The sequence below is a fragment of the Amblyomma americanum genome, chromosome 10 (assembly GCF_052857255.1).
Source record: "Amblyomma americanum isolate KBUSLIRL-KWMA chromosome 10, ASM5285725v1, whole genome shotgun sequence".
Classification (NCBI taxonomy): Eukaryota; Metazoa; Arthropoda; class Arachnida; order Ixodida; family Ixodidae; genus Amblyomma; species Amblyomma americanum.
Window position 1 is genome coordinate 125,040,424 of NC_135506.1, and position 22,766 is coordinate 125,063,189.

General features: G+C 47.3%; 1 protein-coding gene across 1 annotated transcript in view; it reads left to right on the plus strand.

Moving 5' to 3' along the window:
• LOC144108690 (uncharacterized) overlaps positions 1 to 22,766 on the plus strand; it is a 344,153-nt gene that overhangs the window by 90,296 nt on the left and 231,091 nt on the right. The window contains exon 4 of the mRNA XM_077641861.1: positions 13,550 to 13,751. Within this exon, the coding sequence (XP_077497987.1) occupies positions 13,550 to 13,751 (202 nt within the window). The remainder of the gene's footprint in view (positions 1 to 13,549; positions 13,752 to 22,766) is intronic.

The following is a 22,766-nucleotide window of genomic DNA, read 5'->3' on the forward strand; positions in this document are numbered from 1 at the left end:
GTGTGTCACCGCGAGAACGACAAGCCATCCGGGACAAAGTCGAAGAAATTCTTCGCGACGACGTCATCCAGCCTTCGAACAGCCCATGGGCGGCACCGATTGTTCTAGTGAAAAAGAAAGACGGCGCACTTCGATTCTGCGTTCATTACCGCCCTTGAACAACATAACAAAGGACGTCTACGCCCTCTCCCGTATCGACGACACACTGGACCGGCTATGCGGCGCCAAATCTTTCTCATCGATGGACCTCAAGCTACTGGCAAATTGCGGTTGACGAAAGAGATCGCGAAAAGACAGCATTCCTCACTCCGGATGGGCTGTTTGAGTTCAAGGTGATGCCATGTGGTCTCCGTTCCGCACCAATGGCGTTTCACCGAGTAGTGGATACAGTGCTGGCAAGCCTGAAGTGGTAAATTTGTCTGGTATATTTAGATGACGTCGTTGTCTTCGCCTTGAACTTTGAAGAGCACCTCAAATCCCTTGGAACAGTACTAGACGCCATCAAGTCATCTGGCCTAACATTGAAAGTAGAGAAGTTCCACTTTGCCTACGAAGAGCTGCTGTTTCTAGACCACATCGTTAGCAATCAGGGATTACGCCCAGACCAGCAGAAAACAGCTGCTATTGAACAGTTCCACCGCCGGCCGATAAGAAAGCAGTGCGCAGATTTCTCGGACTGGGCGCATATTACCGACGATTTGTGAAAACCTTTTCGCGCATCGCCGAGCCCCTGACCCAACTGACGAAAACAGGCGTGCCGTTTAAATGGGAAGCGCCGCAAGCAGAAGCCTTCAAGGAACTTCAGTGTCGTTTACAGTCCCCACCGATCCTCGCGCATATTGATGAAAACGCCGATACTGAAGTTCACACCGACGCAAGCAGCGTGGGCCTAGGTGCCGTTCTCGTTCAAAAAAGCGACGGGCTGGAGAAGGTCATCGCATACGCTAGCCGTTCCCTTTCCAAGGCCGAGGCAAACTATTCAACAACTGAGAAGGAATGCCTTGCCATTATCTGGGCCACGTCAAAATTCCGCCCCTACCTGTACGGACGACCATTCAAGGTTGTCAGCGATCACCACGCGCTGTGCTGGTTCGCCAATTTAAAGGACCCCTCTGGCCGACTCGCTCGATGGAGTCTGCGTCTTCAGGAGTTTGACGTCACCGTCGTTTACAAGTCCGGACGCAAGCACTCTGCCGCCGATTGCCTCTCACGAGCCCCTGTAGACACACCATCGCCGGACAACGATGAGGACGTCTTCCTGGGACCCATCAGCCCCAGCTCTTTTGCCTAGCAGCAACGCTCGGATCCCGACCTAAAATGCCTCATCGACTACCTTGAAGGCAAGGTTTCTTCACACCCCGCTTCATTTAAGCAAGGACTGTCTTCCTTCTGTGTGCAGAACGAGGTCCTCGTGAAGAACTTTGCAGCGAGCCAGCACAAGAGCCTATCTCCTTGTTGTACCTGCAAGTCTCCACGAAGACGTTCTTCAGGCTTCAGAGGACGACTCGACAGCTGGACATTTCGGGTTTACTTGCACCCTCCGCCGCATTCAAAACAAGTATTACTGGTCCCGACTGTCTTCTGATATCGAATATTATGTGACAACCTGCCGAGATTGTCAGCGACGAAAGACCTCTCCCACACGACCAGCAGGATTTCTGAACCGCATTAAACCTCCCTCAAGGCCATTTAAGCAGATCGGCATGGACTTGGCTAGCCCTTTTCCAACGTCAACGTCGTGAAATAAGTAGATCATCATAGCGACCGAGTACCTGACCCGCTACGCCGAAGCGAAAGCCCTACCGAACGGAACAGCAGCAGAAGTCGCCAAATTTGTCGTGGAGTGCATTCTTGTGCGACGCGGCGCCCCCGATGTGCTCATCTCGGACAGAGGAACAGCATTCACGGCGCAACTAACGCAAGCCATCCTGCGTTACAGCCAAACCAGCCACCGGAGGACAACTGCATACCATTCGCAGAGCAACGAACTGACCGAGCGCCTGAACAAAACCATCACCGATATGGTCGTAATGTATGTCGATGCCAGAGACAAAAATTGGGATGTCATCCTGCCTTTCGTCGTCTTCGCCTACAACACCGCAGTTCAGGAGACCACCCAGATGACGCCTTTTAGGGTCGTGCATGACAAGGAGGCCGGCCATGACCACGCTAAACGCCATGCTGCCCAACGTTACAGAAGAAGAGAACGTCGATGTCGATGTTGATGTTGCCGCCTACCTTCTACGCGCCGAAGAAGCTCGAAGGCTTGCCCGATTACGGAACAACGATCAGCAGCGGTCCGACGCCAGGCGCTACAACCAACGAAGTTGCAACGCGGAATACCAGCCAGGAGACCAAGTCTGGGTTTTGACTCCCATTCGCCGCCGAGGATTAAGCGAAAAACGTTTGCGCCGCTATTTCGGCCCGTACAAGGTGCTTCGTCGGCTAGGTGAACTGGATTACGAAGTCAACCCTGAGGCAATGACTGCATCCCAGCGACGCCGCATACGACCAGAAGTTCTCCATGTAATCTGTCTGAAGCCGTATTATGCGCGCTTAAGGACGCTGCAATTCCATCCTCTATTTTCGCAAGGTCCGTTTTATCTCTTACTAGTCGCATTATTTGTTTTAATGCATCGTGTCGATGCTTCCTTGAGAGGGGAGTAATGCCGCGAATATTTGCAGTGTTTGTTCGTTCTCGAAATCTGGTGCCACACCACTTTACCGCTTTGTTTGTGACGCAAGACGCGACTGGATTTATCTCGACTGATCGCAGCCAGGCAGAGCTGATTCTAGGTTGTTTCGGAATGTTCTAGTAACTTTGGACGCCTTATCTCGAAAGTTTGCTATAAGCTTTAAAGTGAGCATGGCCGACAGCGGCGGGCATTCTGTTCGACGACCGCCGAGCACGCTTTTCGCTTCGCCGCTGCTGAGTGATGCAGTCCATTGTGGGCGCAAGTCAGCCCTATAGTTTTCTTTTAGCACACCTTTTGTCTGCTTTCATCGCTCCTTCGACTGCCGCCACCACTACGTGACAATATTGAGACATTCGTCTGTAAGCCAGGGCTTACGTTGCTTCCTGGATTTCTTTGCCATTTTGAACCTAAAGCAGGTTCTGTAGGCTTCAGTAAGGATTGAAATAAGATTGTTGTAGGCGTTGTTAGCGTCTTCACGTTCAAAGACAGGGTTCCAATTTATTTTTTGGATTTCTTCCCTAAGTTTTTTTAATGTTCTCAGATTTAGCTCTTGAACAATGAATGACTCAGAATGATTCACACTTTTGTTTCATAACATCATCGTGTTTAGGAAAGATATAAATAGGTAAGTGTTCACACTCGGCTGCTGAGGCAACACGCGGTTTTACCGTGTCTTCAATGCTTTTAGTTACGAATAAACCCAGAAGGCTTTGAGAAGAGTGGCTGATGCGTATTGGTTCATTTATAATGTTTCTGCAACTAAATGAATCCAACATTACTTGCAATTCTCGTGACTGATTTGTATTTTGCAATAGGTTAATACTGCAGTCACCCCCCATTGTAATGCGCAGGCTATTTAACGACACAAAACCGAGCACGCTCTCTAAAAAAGCCAGAAATGCGTCCAGTTTACCATCCGGTGGGCGGTACAGCAAAACAAATACAGATTTCTAATACTGTAAGGATAAGGCTTCATATTCTGGCGTTACTATCGAGTATACAGCGAGAAAGCTGCATGGCATGCGCTCGGATACAAGCTGTAAAACACCCCCACCACGGCGATGTGATATGTTTAAAAAAAAAGTTCGAAAAATAGGCAGGCAAGGTACTTCCCTTTCAGATTCGTATCACGTTTCTGTGAACATGATGACGTCAAATTGGAAGCCGAACTCAGCAAGAAACATCATCAGTTCGTCATGCTTGTTCCTAGTTGATTGCGTATTACAATGCACGAATGAGATATAGGCACCACCTCCTGGGCATACACCGTCATCTGGTATAATCATCGGACTAAAAGTAACGCGAATGACCACGCCGATAGATTGGAAAGAACTACATCTTTTCCAAGTCGCCTTCACATGTTACGCGTAGCATACGGGATTTTTCCGTCTTACGCACAAAAATTTTTGTCTCCCCTCACCCATGCATAGCACCATTTCATTTCATTTTTCTTCGCCACAGTCATTCCAAGTAGCTTCTTTAGTTGAGGGGCCAGGCGCTCATGCACAAACACGGGTTGCTCAGCGGCAAATTCTAGCTCAGTTGTAGTGAACCACGTCTTTCGTCCCTTTTCGACAACTGCGTCCCGTTTCGACCGCCGTTTAAAGACCAAAACAATGTTCTGATCCGACCCATCTGTCTCATCCATCCCGCTGTTCGCGGAAGCACAGGAACACGATGACAACCCTCAATGACCCGCTCATTTATGGGCTCGCCCAGCGCTTCACCTTCCTTTCCAAGCATGGTCACAAGGTTCTCGTCTTTTTCAACCGGAATCCCCTTCACCTCAACGTTTTTGTTTCTCTAGTACTAATCCTGAGCTGTTATCCTGAAAGAATTATCACACACCTTAGTCTTTAATTTGTCCGCCTCCTGATCCAAAAGATCATTGGACACCTTTAAAGCTGCAATTTCTTCCTTGACGCTAGCACATTATTCTTTCATGTCTTCGTACGGTTTGTTTATGAGTTCCGAGGATTGTTTTAGTTCCCTTAACTATTTCCGGAATTCGTGTGTTAGGTCAGCTATCTCGGTTCCTATTGAGACAGGTTACGATTCAAACACGGGCGTACAAAATTTGACAGTCAGGCAGCAAAAACGGACTGTAAGGCAGTAGAGCCAGCAATGGCAGTACGTACAAAAATTAGCACAAGTAGTAAGAGTTCAGACCTGTGCTGTCACAGTAGACATTGTCCTGTTTTCATGCGACTCTGGCGGACTAATTGGTCGGTGCGTTTAGCCTCTATTAATACGATCACGGTATTGTGGGTACCAGTGGCCAGGAGGCGTTTCGTGCTAACCGTCCGTGGAAGACGTAGGGCGGAGGTGACAGCCGTGCGTGTTAGGATGTCTGCATGTTGTGCCTGTTGGCGATTGACTATTAATGCGTTTGTCATATTGAGGGTCTTGCGTTCAGACAGCCCATGATTGCGTGCTGCCACCCGCTTGATTAGTGCAGCCACCTGTTTGGTCTGTATTTGTAAGAGCTGAAGGGTGGCGGTAACATCGAGTGTGTTGTTAATGAGTAGGCCGAGAATTGTCACCTGAGACACAATGGGCACTGGATTCTCGTACATGTACATTTCATGGGCGGTCACTGAGCAGGGGTTTCAGCTGCAAGAGTTCCGATTTACTTGGAGAGCAACGGAGGCCTGTGTTTGCTAATTGGGTGGTGGTGATATCTATGGCAGATTTCAGGATATCCTGGGCTGTTCCAATGGATTCTCCCGTTGTCCGGAGGGTAATATCATCTCCGTATATGGCTGTGTGGAGCCCTGGGATAGCAGCAAGGGCCTTTGCCAGTGGCGCTAGGGCAATGTTAAAAAGTAACAGTGATAGCAGCGCCCCCTGTGGGGTTGCCCGGTTAAGTAGGGGGAAAGGTTGGGAGGCGATGCCCCAAGGTGGAGTTCTGTCGTGCGTCCCAGATGGAAGGTCCAGACATATTGCCATATGCGGGTGCCGCAGCCCGTGGTGGCTAATGCCGTCAGGATATGGTCATGGCTCAGTGTGTCGGAAGCCTTATGAATATCAAGGGCCAGTATGGCTCGCATAGCGTAAAAGAGAGACTCTTTAAGGGCGAGAATTACGTCTTGTGCCAAGATGTTTGCACGCAACCCAAATTGAACGTAGGAGAGAAAGCCTGCTGCTGTTTTTAGAAACGGTTGCATGAGATTAAGATTGACATGTTAGAACAACTTGCCGACCGACACACTCGTTAAAGAGATGGGGCGCCAATTTTGAAGGGTGGTGGGCTTGCCCGTTTTAGGTATAAATCGCATGCTGGTATGGGTCTAGGCTAAAGGAAGCGTCCCAGCGTACCAGTGGTTATTAAAGTGCTCCGTGAGTTCCTGGAGGGAGACTTCGTCCAGATTGAGTAGTGCCTTGTACGTTATGCCTTCCGGCCTCGGCACCGTAGAGCGGCGAATACTAAATATTGCTCGGCGAACTTTGTTTAATGTGATATCGGCATGAAGTTCCGGGTTAAGTGGAGGTAGATTGGGTGGATCTGCTGACTGAAGGGTTGTGAGTTGGAGTCCCATAGTTCGCCAGTTACGTCGGTGCCCTTTTAGAGCTGTAGTTTTATTGAACATCTTGTACTTACTTGTGCCTGAGATTTATTGGTGTTTGGGTCTTAGAGAGCGCGTTGGAGGGACCACGTGCGTTTAGTGGTTCATGTACCTTTGAGGTCATTAAAAAATACAGGGCGCACTTTTCTGACCTAAAGTGCGGTGAGGCGAATGACTTTAGCGCGGTGTTCCTGCTTGTGTCGCTGATGTGTGATTAAGATTTTGGTTAAGTGCACAATTGTTTGTGAATCTTAAATGCTGGAGACAGCGGAGGGCGTTTGAGAGGCATCCTCTGATTAGACGCCTTTCCGCTAACACTCTCCAGCGTCCTTACGCTAGCCCAAATTTATAGCGGGACTGTAAAAATAATTAAAAACTTAGTGTCCCTGCCCCTGCTACTTAAAATAACGGGCTTCCTTACGCTAGACATATATTAGGTTGAGGCACCCTGAAAATATTGAAAAATAATAAGCCCCCAGGAAAATTAAATATGCGTTCGCCGGAAGTAGCGTAGTCGTTAGTACTCTCGGCTGCGGAACGTAAGGATGGTGGCTCGAATCACACCGTGCACAAGGATATTTTTTCCTACCGAGTCATCGAGTCATCTGTGTGACATGACTTGAGACCGGACAAAACCAGAGACCGGACATTGTCATGACCGCAAGTATGAGGCATTTAAGTTTTTCTAGTTATGAAAGGTTGCCCAGTTTCTGCGGGCTAGCGTGTTCGCGTATTTTTTTGCCTCTCGAGTGAGAGCGGCTATGCGGGAGCGCTCAGTTCAGGGAGCGCATGTGTCACTAGCAACACAATCGTAAAGTGGGACTCCCTGAATTGGGCATTGCGTCTCCTTAGTGATTGTGATTTTAAACAAAATGAAAGACGCAGTAACTATCTCACATATCGGTGTACACCTCAACCCTTCCGTGAGAGGAGGGAGGAAGTTTGTAGTGAGAGAGAAAGAAAGAGGGGCCGTAACGAAGGTCTGCGTCTCCGTTGGTGTCGCTTTTAATGACCACAACAGCACACGGGTGCGTACATCAGACGCTGGGGCGGTATGAGTTCCATGACTTAAGAATTGAAGAAGAAAGCTTAGTTCCTGACATACAGGAATCGGGCTTCGTGCAGAAAACTACCAGGGTAGATTGAGAGATGCTCGAGGCACGGTGAAGGCACAGAAGCAGGACATGTACACATTCAGCAAACATACATATAGGGAATGAAATTATGTACTTTGTAAAATAGAAAAAAGAGTAGGAATACTTGCGCTATTATTAGCGCAACGTGGCTGAACCTGCAACTATAGTCAGTACTGATGACAATGCTGACCTAGGCAAACAACAGAAAGAGTGTGCGGCATTGATCAAATATAATTTAAAGTCTTTAATGGGAAGGGTAACGATGTTTGAACTGCTTATGCTGAGATTATTTAGTGTGTATGGTAAAACCAAACGAAGACTCTGATTTTCGTATAACTTCCTCGTTCGAGGAATATCTTATATATGTTTGCCTCTAGTATCAAAGCGTTTCTTATATGGCTTAAGTCAAGCAAGATCCTTCAGAGAGTCAGATGAGCATTATGGTGAGAATCTAGGGCAACGCAACAAGCGATACTCAAACGTTGCATGCACATGATGAATCCTATATTGGAGAAACAAAGTTTCCGTGTGGGCAGTGTAACCCGCAACAGCCATCAGTATAACTGCTTTCTTTTAGAGACAACCTATGATATTTAGATTTGTTATGGATGTTGTACCCCAAACAAGGCCACAGGCGTTCATGTACTACTGAAATGTAGCGTGGTAAATAATAAGCTTGTGCTTTGGGGAAAATTAGTTCCGAAGTCTCGAGAGGAAACCTATAGATTTAGTAAGCGAACTTTCTATATGCAATATATGGTCAGACCATCTCATGCGAGAGTAAAAAACAACGCCGTGCGATTTAAAATTGTCGACAATTTCAATGATGTTATTTTCTAGCTTCAGGCTACTGTCTACACTCACATCCAGGCTAACGGGCCGAAAGAAGACAGGTTTAGTTTAACTAGAATTAGCTAATAAACCATTAGCTTTGGACCATTTACGGAGAGCAGAAAGAACTAGATTCCCTCTATTGTTTAGTTCATCGACAGAGTAGTTACTAAGGAAAAAACTTGTGTCCTCAGCGTACTGAATGCAGCATTTATAATGGGCTATCGATACGATGTCGTTTGCATAGACGTTAAAGAGGAAATGACCGAGAAGGCAAACTTTCGGGGCACCACATTAATCAAAAGGGAATGAGACTTGTGATTATCAACTGAAAGAGCCTGTTTAAGTAAAAACGAACAAGTTGAAGAGAGAGATCGCAGATACCATAGCTTGGAAGTTTACAGAATAGTATTTCATGATTAAGAAGGACGAAAGCTTTTGAAAAATTGACGAAGATACCAAGAGTGAAGTTTACAGCTTGAATATCATTCAAAATAATTTCTTTTTGCAAGAGTAAAGCAGATTCGGTGCACTTGCGCTTTCGAAATCCAAACTGTCTGGCATTTATTACGGCTTGTGTCAAGAAGAACCCAGCGAATCTCTTGAGAATTACTTTTTAAAGAGCGTTCGAAAACACAAGAAGGATAGACATTGACCTATAGTTTGTCAAATAATTTCTATCACCTCCTTTGAAGATAACAGTTAGTGTTGCATGTTTAATTGGGACCGGAAATATACCTTATCTGAGCGACAAGTTAAAGGTATAGCTTAGGCATGGTGCTAACAGATCCACAACAAACCTAATTGGTTTTATATGGAAGCCATCAAAGTGGTTGAAACTTGGCAATTTTGGATTCATTATGATGCTGAAGACCTGTTTGCTAGTCGTTGAATGGAAAGCAAAAGTCACTAAACGTGCATTTGGAAGGAAAAAAAGAGCTTCAACTCGGTCTGAAGGTTGTAAAAAAGTCATTGAATTTATCTGCCAAAAAAGAACGGGGAATAGGGCAAGCCATCGATCCCAAGCTGACCGAGATGTATATTTTTATTCTTATTTAGAAATGATTAATTTAGAAGCTTCAAAACGCTTTTTGACCTTTCCTACTAGCGAAATAACGCAATTGGTAGGCGCATTTAGATCGGCGCAGCTGCCTAGTGAGCTTGTTGTGGTATTTTTTAAAAGCGGCCAGATGCTCAGGGTTACAACTAGACATGAAACGTTAAAAAAAAAGCCTGAACTTGTTTCATCATTTCGACATGTACCGGAGTCACTGAATGCTTACGGTGTTTTGCATCTGATTTCTTTGCCTTCCAGGGAAAGCACTTATTGTAAATGTATTTCAAAGTACTTAAAGCGGCTCATAAGGCTAATCAACAGAAAAACGGGCAGCTGCTCAATTTCAGTCTGCAACGCGTACAGACTCACGAAATTGGGCAAGTGTCAGGTCAGTTATACACCGATAAGCAAAACTATTCGGCTGTGCGTAAATAGGTGTACAGACATGCGGTATGGATACGAAAGTAGCACATGGTCACTGAGATCACAAGAAATAGTACCAGCAGAAATAACGGGTGAAACAATGTGTACTATAAAAAGGAAGATGGTACTGGATGAAGTAGGTGTTATCTTTGTGGGTGTGGCGATAAGGTTTGTAAAATCATTGAAGGTAACTGTATGAGTCAGCTGTCGATTTGTACAAGAAGGTTCAAGTTTGGTGATATTGATGTCACTACCAATAATAGTATTGAACTTCTGTGGTAAAATCAAGAAATATATCGAGGTGCGTTGAGAACTTACCTGGATCACCTGACGGCAGCCTGTTAATAACAAAACTAATTCTGTCCGCAGTCTTAAGCGCTAGCTTTTCACAGTGAGGGGTCATTATACAGGAGTGAGATACTCTCTATTTAGGCTGTTTTTTACGTCCTGCTATAGGAGAGGAGTGATTAAGGAAACAATGATCATATCGGCAATTTCACAAAGTCTGCATCACACACGACCCACGTTTCAGTAACCAGAATTAGATGAAAATTTTGCTGCAGACGGCAGACAAAATATGAACGGCCATCAGATTTGTTACGTAAGAATCGCACATAAATATGTAGGGCAGGGAAATTATTTAAGTCAAGGCTACTATTTACTTGATCTGGAAGCAGTAATTCGTGGTAGTGAATTATATCGGGGAAGAGTTTACTGGGTTAGCAGAGCACGGTCACACTCTGATCTAATGGCAAAGGCGGAGCCCCCTTCTTTCTTGCCAGTATTTTTTCATTGACATGCAATGCAAATTTTAAGCCAAATCCTTTCGCCTGCTCCTTCACTATCCCAAGAAGGTCTCGTGAATAGTCGGTCATGTTTTCTTTGACAGACAGAACTACCTGCATTACGCGGGGCGCTCGTTTCCGCGATCCATTTGTCCCTAAGCTCCTGACGAGAAAAAACGAGAAGAATGACTGCAGTTCTGTCCTTTTGCGCGGGCAACTTATGCACGGCCATGACATCCTCTTGTCATTGGTTTAAGTGAAACAGCGGCACCCACCTCATTAATGTTACCCTGTAGGTGCTCGTGTTCATCTTGAATGATACTGTGAAATTCCAGATTCAAGCGTATACTACGCCATTCCACGTAATTGATGCTAGACTTGATTGCCATTAGTTCAGCGCCGGCAGAGTTGCTTTCCAGGTCTGCAACTCGAACTTTGAGCTCTTTCGTTTCCTTTTCTTTGGCACCGGGTCGCTCTTTGAACTTGTAAAACTCATCAGAAAGCACATCAATTGCCTTTTCAATTCCGTTCACTTTTTCAGCTAGGCAAAAGTTAGAGTTAAGCTTTCTGTTTATGTCCAACAAAATTACAGGGATGTTAACTTCTGACTGGTCAATTGTCCCTTTGATAGCAGCCTTACTTGAATTGGGTTTACAGGCCCGATACTTCCATGTTTTTCTAAACTTGGTTGGCACCCGCACAAAACATGCCGCACACAGGTCCGGTCATCACTGCCTGCCCGTCTGAAGCCCGAAGAGGTCGCGAAGCGTTGCACCCACGCTGCCACCCGCAGGGGCGAAACCGTGGTGTTGTCACCGGGCTCCACGTTTGGACCTTTGAACGATTAAACTTAAAACATAAAACTTTTCTTCCTAATCTTTTCTACTTCATTTGACGTCTAAACAGTTTTGTATGCCAGTCCTCTAAATTTGAATGCGCAACTCATGTGCGATGTCAGTGCACGTTAAAAAACCCCAGTTCACGGAAGTGACCGAAGCCCTCTACTACGGCGTCCCTCGTAGCCTGAGTCGCTTCGGAGTGCAGAAATCCATAAAAGTGAACTCAAACCAAACGTGGTTATAAAATTGCCTATCGTACTTCAGTGCAAGCTTTTCGAATTTACTTTCATGTGAACAGCATAGATGGCACTATGGTACAGTTTGTTTTCCCCGACCCGCCGGACTTGGAAGGTGCATGGCCACTACAGCTCAGCGCTGCCTGAACAGGCAAAATGAGCCATAACACGTAAAGTGCATAGAGCGGGCCCTTTCAACAACTGTGGAACGTTCACTAGAGCCTGCATAAGTGCACGAGTTGCTGCTTAAACATTGTTAAATATTGTCGTTTCCTGTTTCTCGTGTGAGTTCACGATATCGCCAGTTCCAGCTGTGCCCACTACGCACTGTTTTAAATTATCATATAAAATAGTTACGTTGTGAGGGCGTGTAAGCTTGACATCAAAAAGTGATTATTGTGCTGGATACACTAGGCGTTGGCTGCCTTATACGTTCCAAATCAGGAGGCGCGCTGACGAGGAATGCAGTACTTTGGCTTTCGTCATGTAGTCAGTGTAAATGCTTTATAGAGTAGAACGCGATTTTTGTCGAGTGCCTTTTCAAAATTTTCATGCCTATAATTACTCATGTGCGCATCAGTATACAAAGACACTTCACGATTTCAACGACTACAGCGCATTTCACTAGGGTCACTCTTTATTCAGTTCGAACCAATGTGCTTTCGTAGCGTGACATTTTTTGGAAAATCTTCAACGGAATGTCAAAAAGGACATTGAGATTACGCCCTATACTATAAGATTTTTGTCGACAATGGAATGCTGTAAGGTTCCCTGTGGTCTTTTATTACTCATATGACTGTTTCGCCAGTTGAAGAGCCGCATGACAGATCGCCGCTCAGAGCCCCCCGTTCATCAATGTCGCTTTTCAGAGAGCAGTGTGCTATGGTACGCAGGGCGGGGGGGGGGGGGGGGGGGGGCGAGGGGGAGTATATGCTGCCCCGGATCGTCCTTCTGCCTGGCTTCCTTTCCTCGATGCGTGCGTGCGCCTGCCGGAAATTTGATGAGCAGGCAAAGTGAGAGCTGGATTCTGATGTGATTGCGTAATACGGGTGGCGTGATGCGACCCGGTTAAGTCGGACTTAAAGTCTGTCAGGGTGGTCAGGGTAGGTGTACTTCCATGTAATAAAGAAAAGAAAGCCTTCGTAGCGTGTTCTAAGAGTGCCGGACTCGCACTCTGAACGACTTTCGTTCAATTCCCTATATCTCCACAGGATTTTTTATTTGGAGATTCTCGTATTTCTTGTTACAACGCCAATAACAACGGCCTACAAAGCCGAAACCGGCTTTTCCGTGACATGTGCTCCTTAACGCAATTGAGTAAAAGTAATTTCTCTCTCTGTTGAGGGATATTGGTAAACTGTCACGGTTTAAGAGAACCTGCCAAATACGCTCCGCCGCATTCTTATTCTTCAAATTATAGGCTTTGAATTCGATAAGGAGGGAGATTGTGCGCGACTACATCAAATGCTTTGCGGAAGTTCAAGAAAACGTAGTAAACGACATGCTTGCGAAGTTTAAATCTTTAATAAATTTTCACTCTGTGCACTGTGAGCAACGCCTGGCACCATATTGGCTGGGGCTGAGGGAGATTCTCTTTGGTGAGGGAGTCGTAATCTATGAATATGTTGCATCCTTCGTAATTTTCCGTATTTCCTTAGCCCAAGTTTTTAACATGCCCCAGCGACTATCTTTCACACGTCCTTGTCTTTATTACTAGTAAAAAAAAACTAACTGAGCTGGTTAGCCTACAGTACATCCTTTAAGCTGTTCTTCCATGATAGATGCTTCGCGCTAGAAGCGATGGCTTCCACAAGTTCTCTAACTGTTTCGAAATGATCTTGCAAACCTGAAACACATCGCATCGATTTCGTCGCTCGCGCTCCAGTGCGAAAAACTTGTCAGGTGTAGCATAATCAAAAGTCAAAAAGATACTGTGCTCTGCCTTATTCACAACGCATTGCCATGCGGGTGTCATTGCAGGTTTTACTTGAAGTTTAAAAACGACGAAGATAAACTCTTCTACGAATACCGGTTCCCGAAGTCTCCCGGCAGTACAGAAGCCTTTTCTTCGCGCAAGTACAATGAGGCCGACAAAGCCTTGGATCTCAAGACAACGAAAAACGTCCCTCTGCCGGGATTTCACATCTTAAGTATTTACCTTGACGCGTCATACCAAATTATGGTACGTACCATTCACGCCGCTGCCCCACAACCCGCTAGCAGTGTGGCTTTTGCAGCTAGGATGAGTCCGTGCAGATTCGAGCACGAAGTGTCAGCTGTGTTGCATGGAGCCGAATCAGTGAAGACCGATTGTGAAGCACTCTAACGCGATTTCTGGAGCTCAGGGAGACGATTTAATGCAGGTTAACAACTTTATGCCAGTGGTGTGTAGAGTTCTCGAAAGCGTGAATAATCACATTTCTTCGAGACCTGTTGCCTTCACGTGCACCAATCACGAAACATAGCCATCAATGTCACAGCACATATCGTCGTCAACAGTAGATCTAAGCAGAAGATGCATTTCATTCATTCATGTTTCATTCAACAATTTTTATTGCTACAGCGGGCCTAGGCCTAAGGGAGTGGGCGGGGGGGGGGGGAGGGGTTAAGGGGAACCAGTCTCCAAAATGACAGCCAGCAGGGTGTTGAGGGCACTGTTGGCCATCCAGAGCTGGTTTTTCTGGATAAAGAGGGTGATGGTGTCGCGGGCACAGATGTTCCGCTTGCCGAGTGAGTTTAGACCAACGCTGAACTGAGCGGGGGCAACTGACACTGGAGGAGTTGCGTAGTGTCTGCTTGGACGGTTCGTAGATGCGGCAACCACGCTCTTTTATTGAGGAACCGTCATCATCTATAAAGCCCTGACCTTACGTGAAATTGAATGAAAGCAATGAATGAATGAATGAATGAATGAATCTATGGATGAATGATGGTGGTGGAAACATTTATTGCCAACAATGCAGAGACTGGGGGCGGAGCCATTTACGTGACACTTGGGAGCCCTCCCCCGTGCAGGGAGGGCCCCCTCAAAAAGCAAATAGCCCTTGGAGGGCTATCCTAGAGAGAGCGCTAGTTATGACCTTGCGCTGGTCTCGATCGGAAGTACTGGAGAGTAGGCGCTCCCTGTAATCTAGGGCCGCCTTTATTGCCGAGAATGTGGGAATGAGGTGCAGAAAGTCTCCGTTTTTGACTCACTAAAAAACTTGATCACAGAAACGGGCGTGGAGGACGATGGTTTATAGGGTTGTGCGCGTTTTGTAGCCTGCGCCAATGGGCGCCTTGTGAGATTTTGAGAGTCGGGGAAGGAAAAATGTATGCTCTCCAATTTTCACGGTAGTATCTAAGGATGTCGCGAAAGGAGAGCCGACACTTCCCGGCTCCGAGGGCGGCCATTCCTGCCGAGTGCGGCTGGACATATGTGACTCTGCTAGTATCGTATGTACTGGCAAGGTGAAGGGTGATTCTTTCGTGAAGGCTAGTTCTCCGATGTGGTACACGACGAATGGGTTGAGTAGTTCGTTGAGCATTAATCTGGAGGGCTTTGATCACATCTACATGAGCTTCATGGGAACTGAGTGTCCTTTCTAGCACTCTGATTTGTGTCACTAAAGCATTGTTGTTTGTGCCGAGTGTCAGAGTGACGGTGGCTATCAAGGTGAGTGGATCGGAGGTTTAGAGAAAAAGTTGGGATTTAGTGGGTGAGCAGGATAAGCCTGTCTACTTTACATGTGTATCAATAGCGTAAAAGGTTGTCTGGATATGGGTCTCTAAGGCGGCATCACTGCCTCGGCATGCCCAGACAGTGATGCCATCCGCAATAGACTGAAATGTATGTTTGGAATTTGAGAGACTTGTCGGCAGAGATGAAAGAGAGCAATTTTAAAAAGGACCGGTGAAAGGAAAGCTCCTTGAGGTGTTTCCCGAGCATCGAGTTTTATGTTTGGGAGTGTGTGGGGGCCTAATGTTACGGTTGTTGCTTGGGTGCAGAAGAAGGACCTTTTGTAGGTATACATATGGCTGCGTACTTGCGGTGGTTGTAGATTTTCAAGAATGAAACAGTGCGTTACAATCGGAAATGCTTTGGTGAGATCTACCGTAAGAATGGCGCGTGTGTTGTGTTTTTTAATGAAGGATGTGGTGCTTTACCTGGAAGAATACGTAATGGGTGGCGAGCTACGGAAGGAAATCAAACATGCAGGTCGCCAGTAGTTCCCGTTCCTCGAGGGGGGTGGTGTCTCGTGGGTGAATTACGTTTTATTATTTTCCCAAGGAAGAGGTGACGACAGAAATAGGTCAGAGGTTGGTGGGGACAAGGAATGAAACCTTTATTGCAAGGGAAAGATGGCTCTAAGCCTCGGTTGGGCATTTACGACGGATGGGGCGTAGGTGCACACATATTTTCTCGTCGTCTTTTTCATATCTTTCAGAGCAGCGCGTCGTTAATCGACCTCTCTCATACGACTCGAAGCTGGCCGTGTTCGTTACCGCATGCCATGATGGCATATTTTTCTGGGGAGCTTGATCGCGTGTTCTCGTCTAGGTCGGTAATGTCATGTGTTGTGGTCTGAGTTTTGTCTTTCACTCACGAGAGAGATAGGCAAGTCCATAACAGATCTTGTAGATCTGCTCTACAGTGTTCTTTTGTTTCTGAGAATGGAGATGGCGGAGTGTCTCATCATGGTGGATACCTTAACGCTCATCATAAGGGAAGGGATAAAGGAGACATGAAAACAGAAAAGACCAAACAGGTGATCTACTGAAAGGCTTCATAATAATTTCGATCACTTATGAATATTTAGCATGCACTGACCTCGCAAAGCGCATGGGCGCCATTTGCGCTTCGCCTTCATCGAAACGCAGCCACGGGTGCTGGGAACTCCGGCTCAGTAGCCGCGCCTGCTTTGTTGTTTTTACTTAATGGCTACCCTCCATTGCAGCCACATTTCGATGGAGGCGAAATGCCAAATGTCCCCGTGTACTGTGTGAGGACAGTGCACATGAAAGATCTCTTACTGGTCGAATTAAGTACGGAGCTCTCCACTACTGTTATAAATTTTGCGATGGATTGCATCTGGGCCGTTCTCGTCTCATTTCCGCAAGTGGAGTTGGATTCCGAATAGAGGATCCAGCTGGTCACGAATGCATTGGCCAGCCTCAGGGCGTCTTTGCATCGGTACCCCCCCCCCCCCCCCCCCCCCCCGTTTGTTAGGTACCCGGCGGACTATGCGGCCTACCTAGTCTCCAATCTTGTGGACTTTCGGCAGGGTTGTATCGATCTTACGGTTGCGATGAATAAAGGGTCCAAACACTCTTACTTGATAGTCTTCAGGGATTGCGCCGCTAGCAAGAGAGAGATCTATTCTGGCGATGCACATTGTGTTGGGCCGATGGTGCACGAATTTTGATTTGGTCGGGGAGTAATCCAGGCCACAGCGGCGAGCGTATCTGTCTATGATAGTAGCCGCTTGTTGCAGGTTGGCCTCGATGTGTCTAAAATGCCCATGTACTGGCCAGAGCGTGATGTCGTCGGCATACAGGGCATGCCTGATGCCTGTGACATGAATAAGCATAGAGGGAAGGTGAGCCATGGCGAGATTCGACCTCCCCATTACGACGTCGAATTGACGGCTCTTCGATCGCGGGATGACCAACATCTTTGCGGTAGAACGCGACGCGGAAGACGAAGTGAAAGAGCTGTCGGGCTGTGCCCGCTCGTCTCTGCCACTCTTTGTGAAAGATTTCTCAGCGGTGCTGAACATTTGTGTTCAGATAAGCCGCACTGCTATATCCTGGTATGATCGCTGCGGTGGGTGCGGCTACGCCGGTGCCACACCCTGGCTCAACACCTGACAGTTCACCTGGCATTCAGTCTGGCCTAACTGCGCAGGCCATACCTGCTGTGCAAGCTCTAACTGCTGCCTCAAACGTGGTGTCTTTCACCCACTCTTCTGCTCCAGCTGCATTAGGACTAGTGTTTCTAGATCCTCATGGACAACGCACCCCTCATGCTTACAACTCAAGGCGTGATCTGCACTGCCTTCAAGTCAGCACGATTTTTCTCATTCGTCAGGTTCTTCTACTATAATCTACAGGGACACTACTGCGAAGTCCGAAGAAAGGTCTGAGAGATTTATTCATGTGCCTTCAAACCGCCGTCGCAGCTCAAAGCGGTCACTTATGAGTGCAGATGCTCCTAACGTACCTCAAACTATTAAGCACACACCCCTACAGTTGTCATCAAGCCACTTGATTCCGGGCACCGCATTACCTGCTTCAGTCCACTAATATTGAGACAAGGTTTAGAATCTCTGGCTCCAGAGAGTGTTATTCAAGTTCGTCCCGAGCGCCTAAACCTTCATACAATTGACATCCGTACAGCGCACGCAACTGAACGCCTCTTGCAAATAACAAGCGTAGCTGGAGTTGTAGTTCAAGCATATGAGCCTCGCCCCAGCAACTGCGGCGTGGATGGCATTAAGGGTGTCCCCATGGGACTTTCTCTGTCCGATATCTTCTCAGCGCTGCTTCAGAGAGCTCTGATTAAATCCGTCCACCGACTTGGAAACTAAGAAAATATCCGCATTGTATTTGTGACAAAATCTGCTCCGCAAATACGTTCTTCTTGGCTGTACAAGCTACTGTGTGTACAAGTACATTTAAACACTACGGCAATGCACCACATGTCAAAGCTTCGGCCATGTGGCTAGCGCTTGCCGACTTGCCTTGCGCGGCTCAGGTTGCGTTGGCAGCCATGACCGAAATGAAAGTGCAAGCGATAACCCCCTTTGTCCTAATTTCGGTCATCAGCATGAGGCGACGTTGTTCCTCTGCACTGCCTACCAAAAGGAGAAAACCATCTACAAGTACAAGAACTCAAACAATACAAATTATAAGTAAGCAAAAACTGCTCTCCTTGAGAAAAACCAAATCCGGTGAAGTAGCCACGGAAAAAGTTCATCGCCGGGGAAGAAAGCTCCCCAACCATCGTACAAAGATAAAGCCAGTCATCTCCGCACTCAGAACATGGTTGAGTTTCCTCCTCTTCCACAGGGCCAAAATATTGAGCCACCTCCCGTAGCGAGACCAAAAGTGAACACTCCACGGAAGCCGCAGTATGCAACCTGGAACCACCCGCGCGAAGGATCTATTCGCCCAAACTCCGATACTACCAGTTCTCTACTATGCTCGAAGCTGTCCGCGCTTTCCTTGCATCGCACTCCTTGCCGGTGACGAAGGCCATCCTAACAATACTTGATTTCATTGCACCTCTTGTTGCACAGTGACGGTAGCACTCAGTAGACCAGCTATTTTCCATAGCGTGCAAAACATCTTTAACAAGGCGACCATCTTATAATGGAATGCTTGAAGCCTTCGTCTACGACTGTTTGAATTCCGACTGTTTGTTTCGAAGCACCATTTCCCGATTATTGCCATCTGAGAATTCCGTCTGCCTACTAGTATCCATCTTTCTGGCTATACCATTTTAAACTCGATAACAGGTGCTGACACTAGCAAAGTTCTGTTAGCTGTCCGGAGAGTCGTCACCTCCATTCCCCAACCCGTATCTGCCGACTCACGGAATGAATATGTCGCAGCCACCGTCAAGATCATGAACATGTCCTTTACAGTGATCGTCGGGTACATACCTACACATGCCAACTTTGACACAAACGTATTGAGGATATCGTACGCAGTACCCCTACGACGCAGATCTTAACGGGAGATGACAACGCACATTATCTTGCTTTGGGAGGCATCAGAGCAACAGTCAGAGGACGACAGTTATTTGATTTCGCACAAAGCAACAACTTCATTTTACTCAACAATGGCCAGGCAACTTTTTTCAAGGTACAAGATCTAGTGCCCTTGACATTTCGATGATTTCTGCGCATCTGTCGTCTTCAACAACCTGGAGTGTTTACATAGAATCTCACGGCAGCGATCACCTACCTACGTACATAGAGGTTGGTGGTACTTTCTTAAGTTCCCAGCGGTGTGTGATGCGCTACACGAATTGGGAAGTTTTTGCTGGCACAGTTGAAAAAGTGGAACTCTCAAACCTCAATTCTGAAAGTTTCATCGCTGCTGTAGCACGTGCTAAAACGTCCAGCACTAAGGTTACAACTCTATCAAAAGTGCACTCAACTGCAGATGCTGAATATGAACGACTTCGAGCAATTCGCCGCAGAGCAGTGAGACGAGCACGTAGAACGCATTATAGAGAAGACATCCGGGTTGTTAGGCGCGCGCAGAAACATGTTCAACGTCATTTGGACAAGCCGGCAAGATGGGAGTGGCGATCCGTTTGTGCGAAGCTTGATTCTAGAAAGCCCTCTTTCTAATGTATTGAGCATTGTACGCAGCCTCAGTAGTCAGCCCGCCCCAATAAATCATTTCGACTGCGTAGCTGTAACTGCGAATAATGCTCGTCTCGATGCAGCGCAGGCTTTGTGTTCTAAGATCAGTGCTCGATTAACGGTCATATTGGAGCCATTGCCTGTACAATCCTTTACCCCTTCACCTAATACTGCCCTCCTTGATGAACCGTTAACTATAGAAGAACTTCATGCGGCTTTGGCAGCTACCAATAAAAAATCGTGCCGAGGACCGGATGGTGTAAGCTACACTGCCCTTTCTCACCGTCGAAGTAAGGCCAAGGTGACTTAAACAGATTACACTCCGGCGCCTGTGAGCGTGGCCACCGTGTTGTGCTGCAGTGGTTGCCCGCTCACTGTGGCCGTGCAGGCAACGGCCACGCTGACGGTGCAGCGAGGTCGGCGCATGGCGACACCTCCTTCATCCTACCTATACCATTTTCTCGCAGTCATGGAGCGAGGCTTCTAACTACAAAATCCTGGCAGACGCAACGCTCTTTGTGATGTGTGATTCGCAGCGTCAATACATCGACCCAACTTGTGTTTCCCGCAAGCCACGCAATATAGATAGACGTGATCGAAATTGCATCCACCGAATTCGCCTGGATATTGCGTTCTCTAAATGCTATTTACATAAAATTGATGCATCAGGTAGCCCTCTGTGCCCCACATGTGGTGTGCCCGAGGATCTTCCACATTCGATCTCCCGCAGCCAATTGTTCAACATTCATCGCAAGACACTTTTAAGTGCTTTAGGACTCCGACAGGACGGCCCTGTGCACCTGGAGCATGTTTGTGGACCCTGGAGGGACGAGTCATCGGGCGTGCGCTTGATAAAAGCATTTTTAGTGTTTTTAAAGACGCCGGTTTGGCGAACATGCTTTGAAAATCGTGTGTGTGTGCGTGTTTGTGAGTGCATGAGTGTGCTTGATTTCACCATTAATCCTATGTTTTTCGCTTTTTTGCTTTTTTTCACCATCCCGTTCTCTAATCTTCGCTTCTTTCACCCTCAACTGGAGTTGCATGCCAGGCCGACCACCAGGCAGGCCTCTCCTGTTCCATTAAAGACTCTGCTCCTTACCTCCAAGGCGCACATAAACAACGAATACTTGTGACTGAACAAGTCCTCAGCGAGCAGAAGCCTACTAAACCACCTGTGCATTGCCTACGAAGCGCATGCAGAAGAAAGGACCAAGGTTCCAGAGGATTGTCGGCACGCGCTACTCACGAAGGCCGTCAAACCGCGCGCGCGACGGCCCTTAATGACAGCTGCGGCTCTCGCTACGGAGAATTCTACGCGGATGCTGCTGGACCACACGACGTGGCATGATATACGGCCGACGTAATCTATCAAAACATGTACGTTCAGGGACTCACTTTCCGCGCCCCAAACATTACACATGCGGTGGAGGTCGCCATAGCGCTCGCGGCTGCAGAACCAAACTCCCGGGTTATCACCACCAATTCCGGGAAGTCTGTCGGAATCTAGAACACGAACGCTCATCTCAACGTGCTGCCAAAAGTTTACATAGATGCGAGTGCCGGGATAGCCTTGACAATCGTGACGTCATCTGGACCCCAGCGCATGCGGTAGTAGAGGAAAACCAGGCTGCAGACGCCTCAGCCTGTGCGCTCAACCACTGGACATCGCCTCAACACTCGCCGCCAGACGTATCAGAAACTTATCCGGCTATCATTTACGAATAAATTATAAAATTATGTCAAACACAGCATAGACACGTTCACCCCCCTGAAAGGGCTAACCAAAAACAATGAGCGTTGGCTCCTTCGCTTATATACCAACACGGTACTGTGCCCGGCATTGCTCCAATATTTTATTCCGGCTTTTGACGAGGAGTCCCGCATTGTGGTATGCTTTTTTGGACGTGTATCACATGCTGTGGTAATGTCCCTCGAACTCCGTTTACCTCCCTTTCCCCTCACGTACCCGAGAAAGCTGGGAGGCTGCCCTGCTCGGCTGCTCTATGTTCGAGAGCCAAAGAGCCCTCGCCGCTAGGGCCCGAGCTGCCGCGGAAGCCACAGGGGTCTCGGACTAGGGACCCTTCCTATTATTTGTAACGGGGCTGCCCGTAAGGCCCGTACGTTCCCAGTCTCGTGATTACTCATGAACAAATATTTTGCAACGCCACCACCTTTACTACGGCACTTGTTTCTCTCTTCTTTTACTTCCACCTTCCTCCTTTTCCTTTCAGCGCGCTTTAGGTGTCCACCGAGAAGTGAAAGATGCTGCGCAAATTTCCTTCGTCAAATAACCACTAAAAAGTATTTAATGGCGACAAGCGTGCGACTTGCATTTCCATGCAACAGCATGAGAGTGCTAGTTTTTTTTACTTTTTTCTTTCCGTGTGCTGTCTTCAAAATGACCAAACAAATCAACGATCTGAGGGAAGAACTGAGACGGGAGATAAAGGCCGCCCGCGAAGCGATTGAGAGGGATTTACGTACCGAAATGCGATAGCTGCGAGCAGAATTACGTGAAAACAAGAAAAGCAAGACTCACATGAATGAAGTTTTTGTAGAACTGAAAGAGGATTGTAGTGACGTTAAGGCAAAAAATGCTGCACTAAGAAAAAAAAACGATGAACTGCGTGCTGAGCGTGATGAATTAAGAACCGCCTTGCTGACACTAAGTTCCGTTTGACACACGCAGAACAGTACAACGAGAAAAAAGAACGTTGAAATCAAGGGTCCAGATGAAAAACCCGACGAGGACGTCACTAGCATTGTCTGCGATCTTGGTGAGCTCGCCGGTGTGGTATTGCTCCTGATGACATTGAGACTTGCCACCGTGTGCCGTCCAA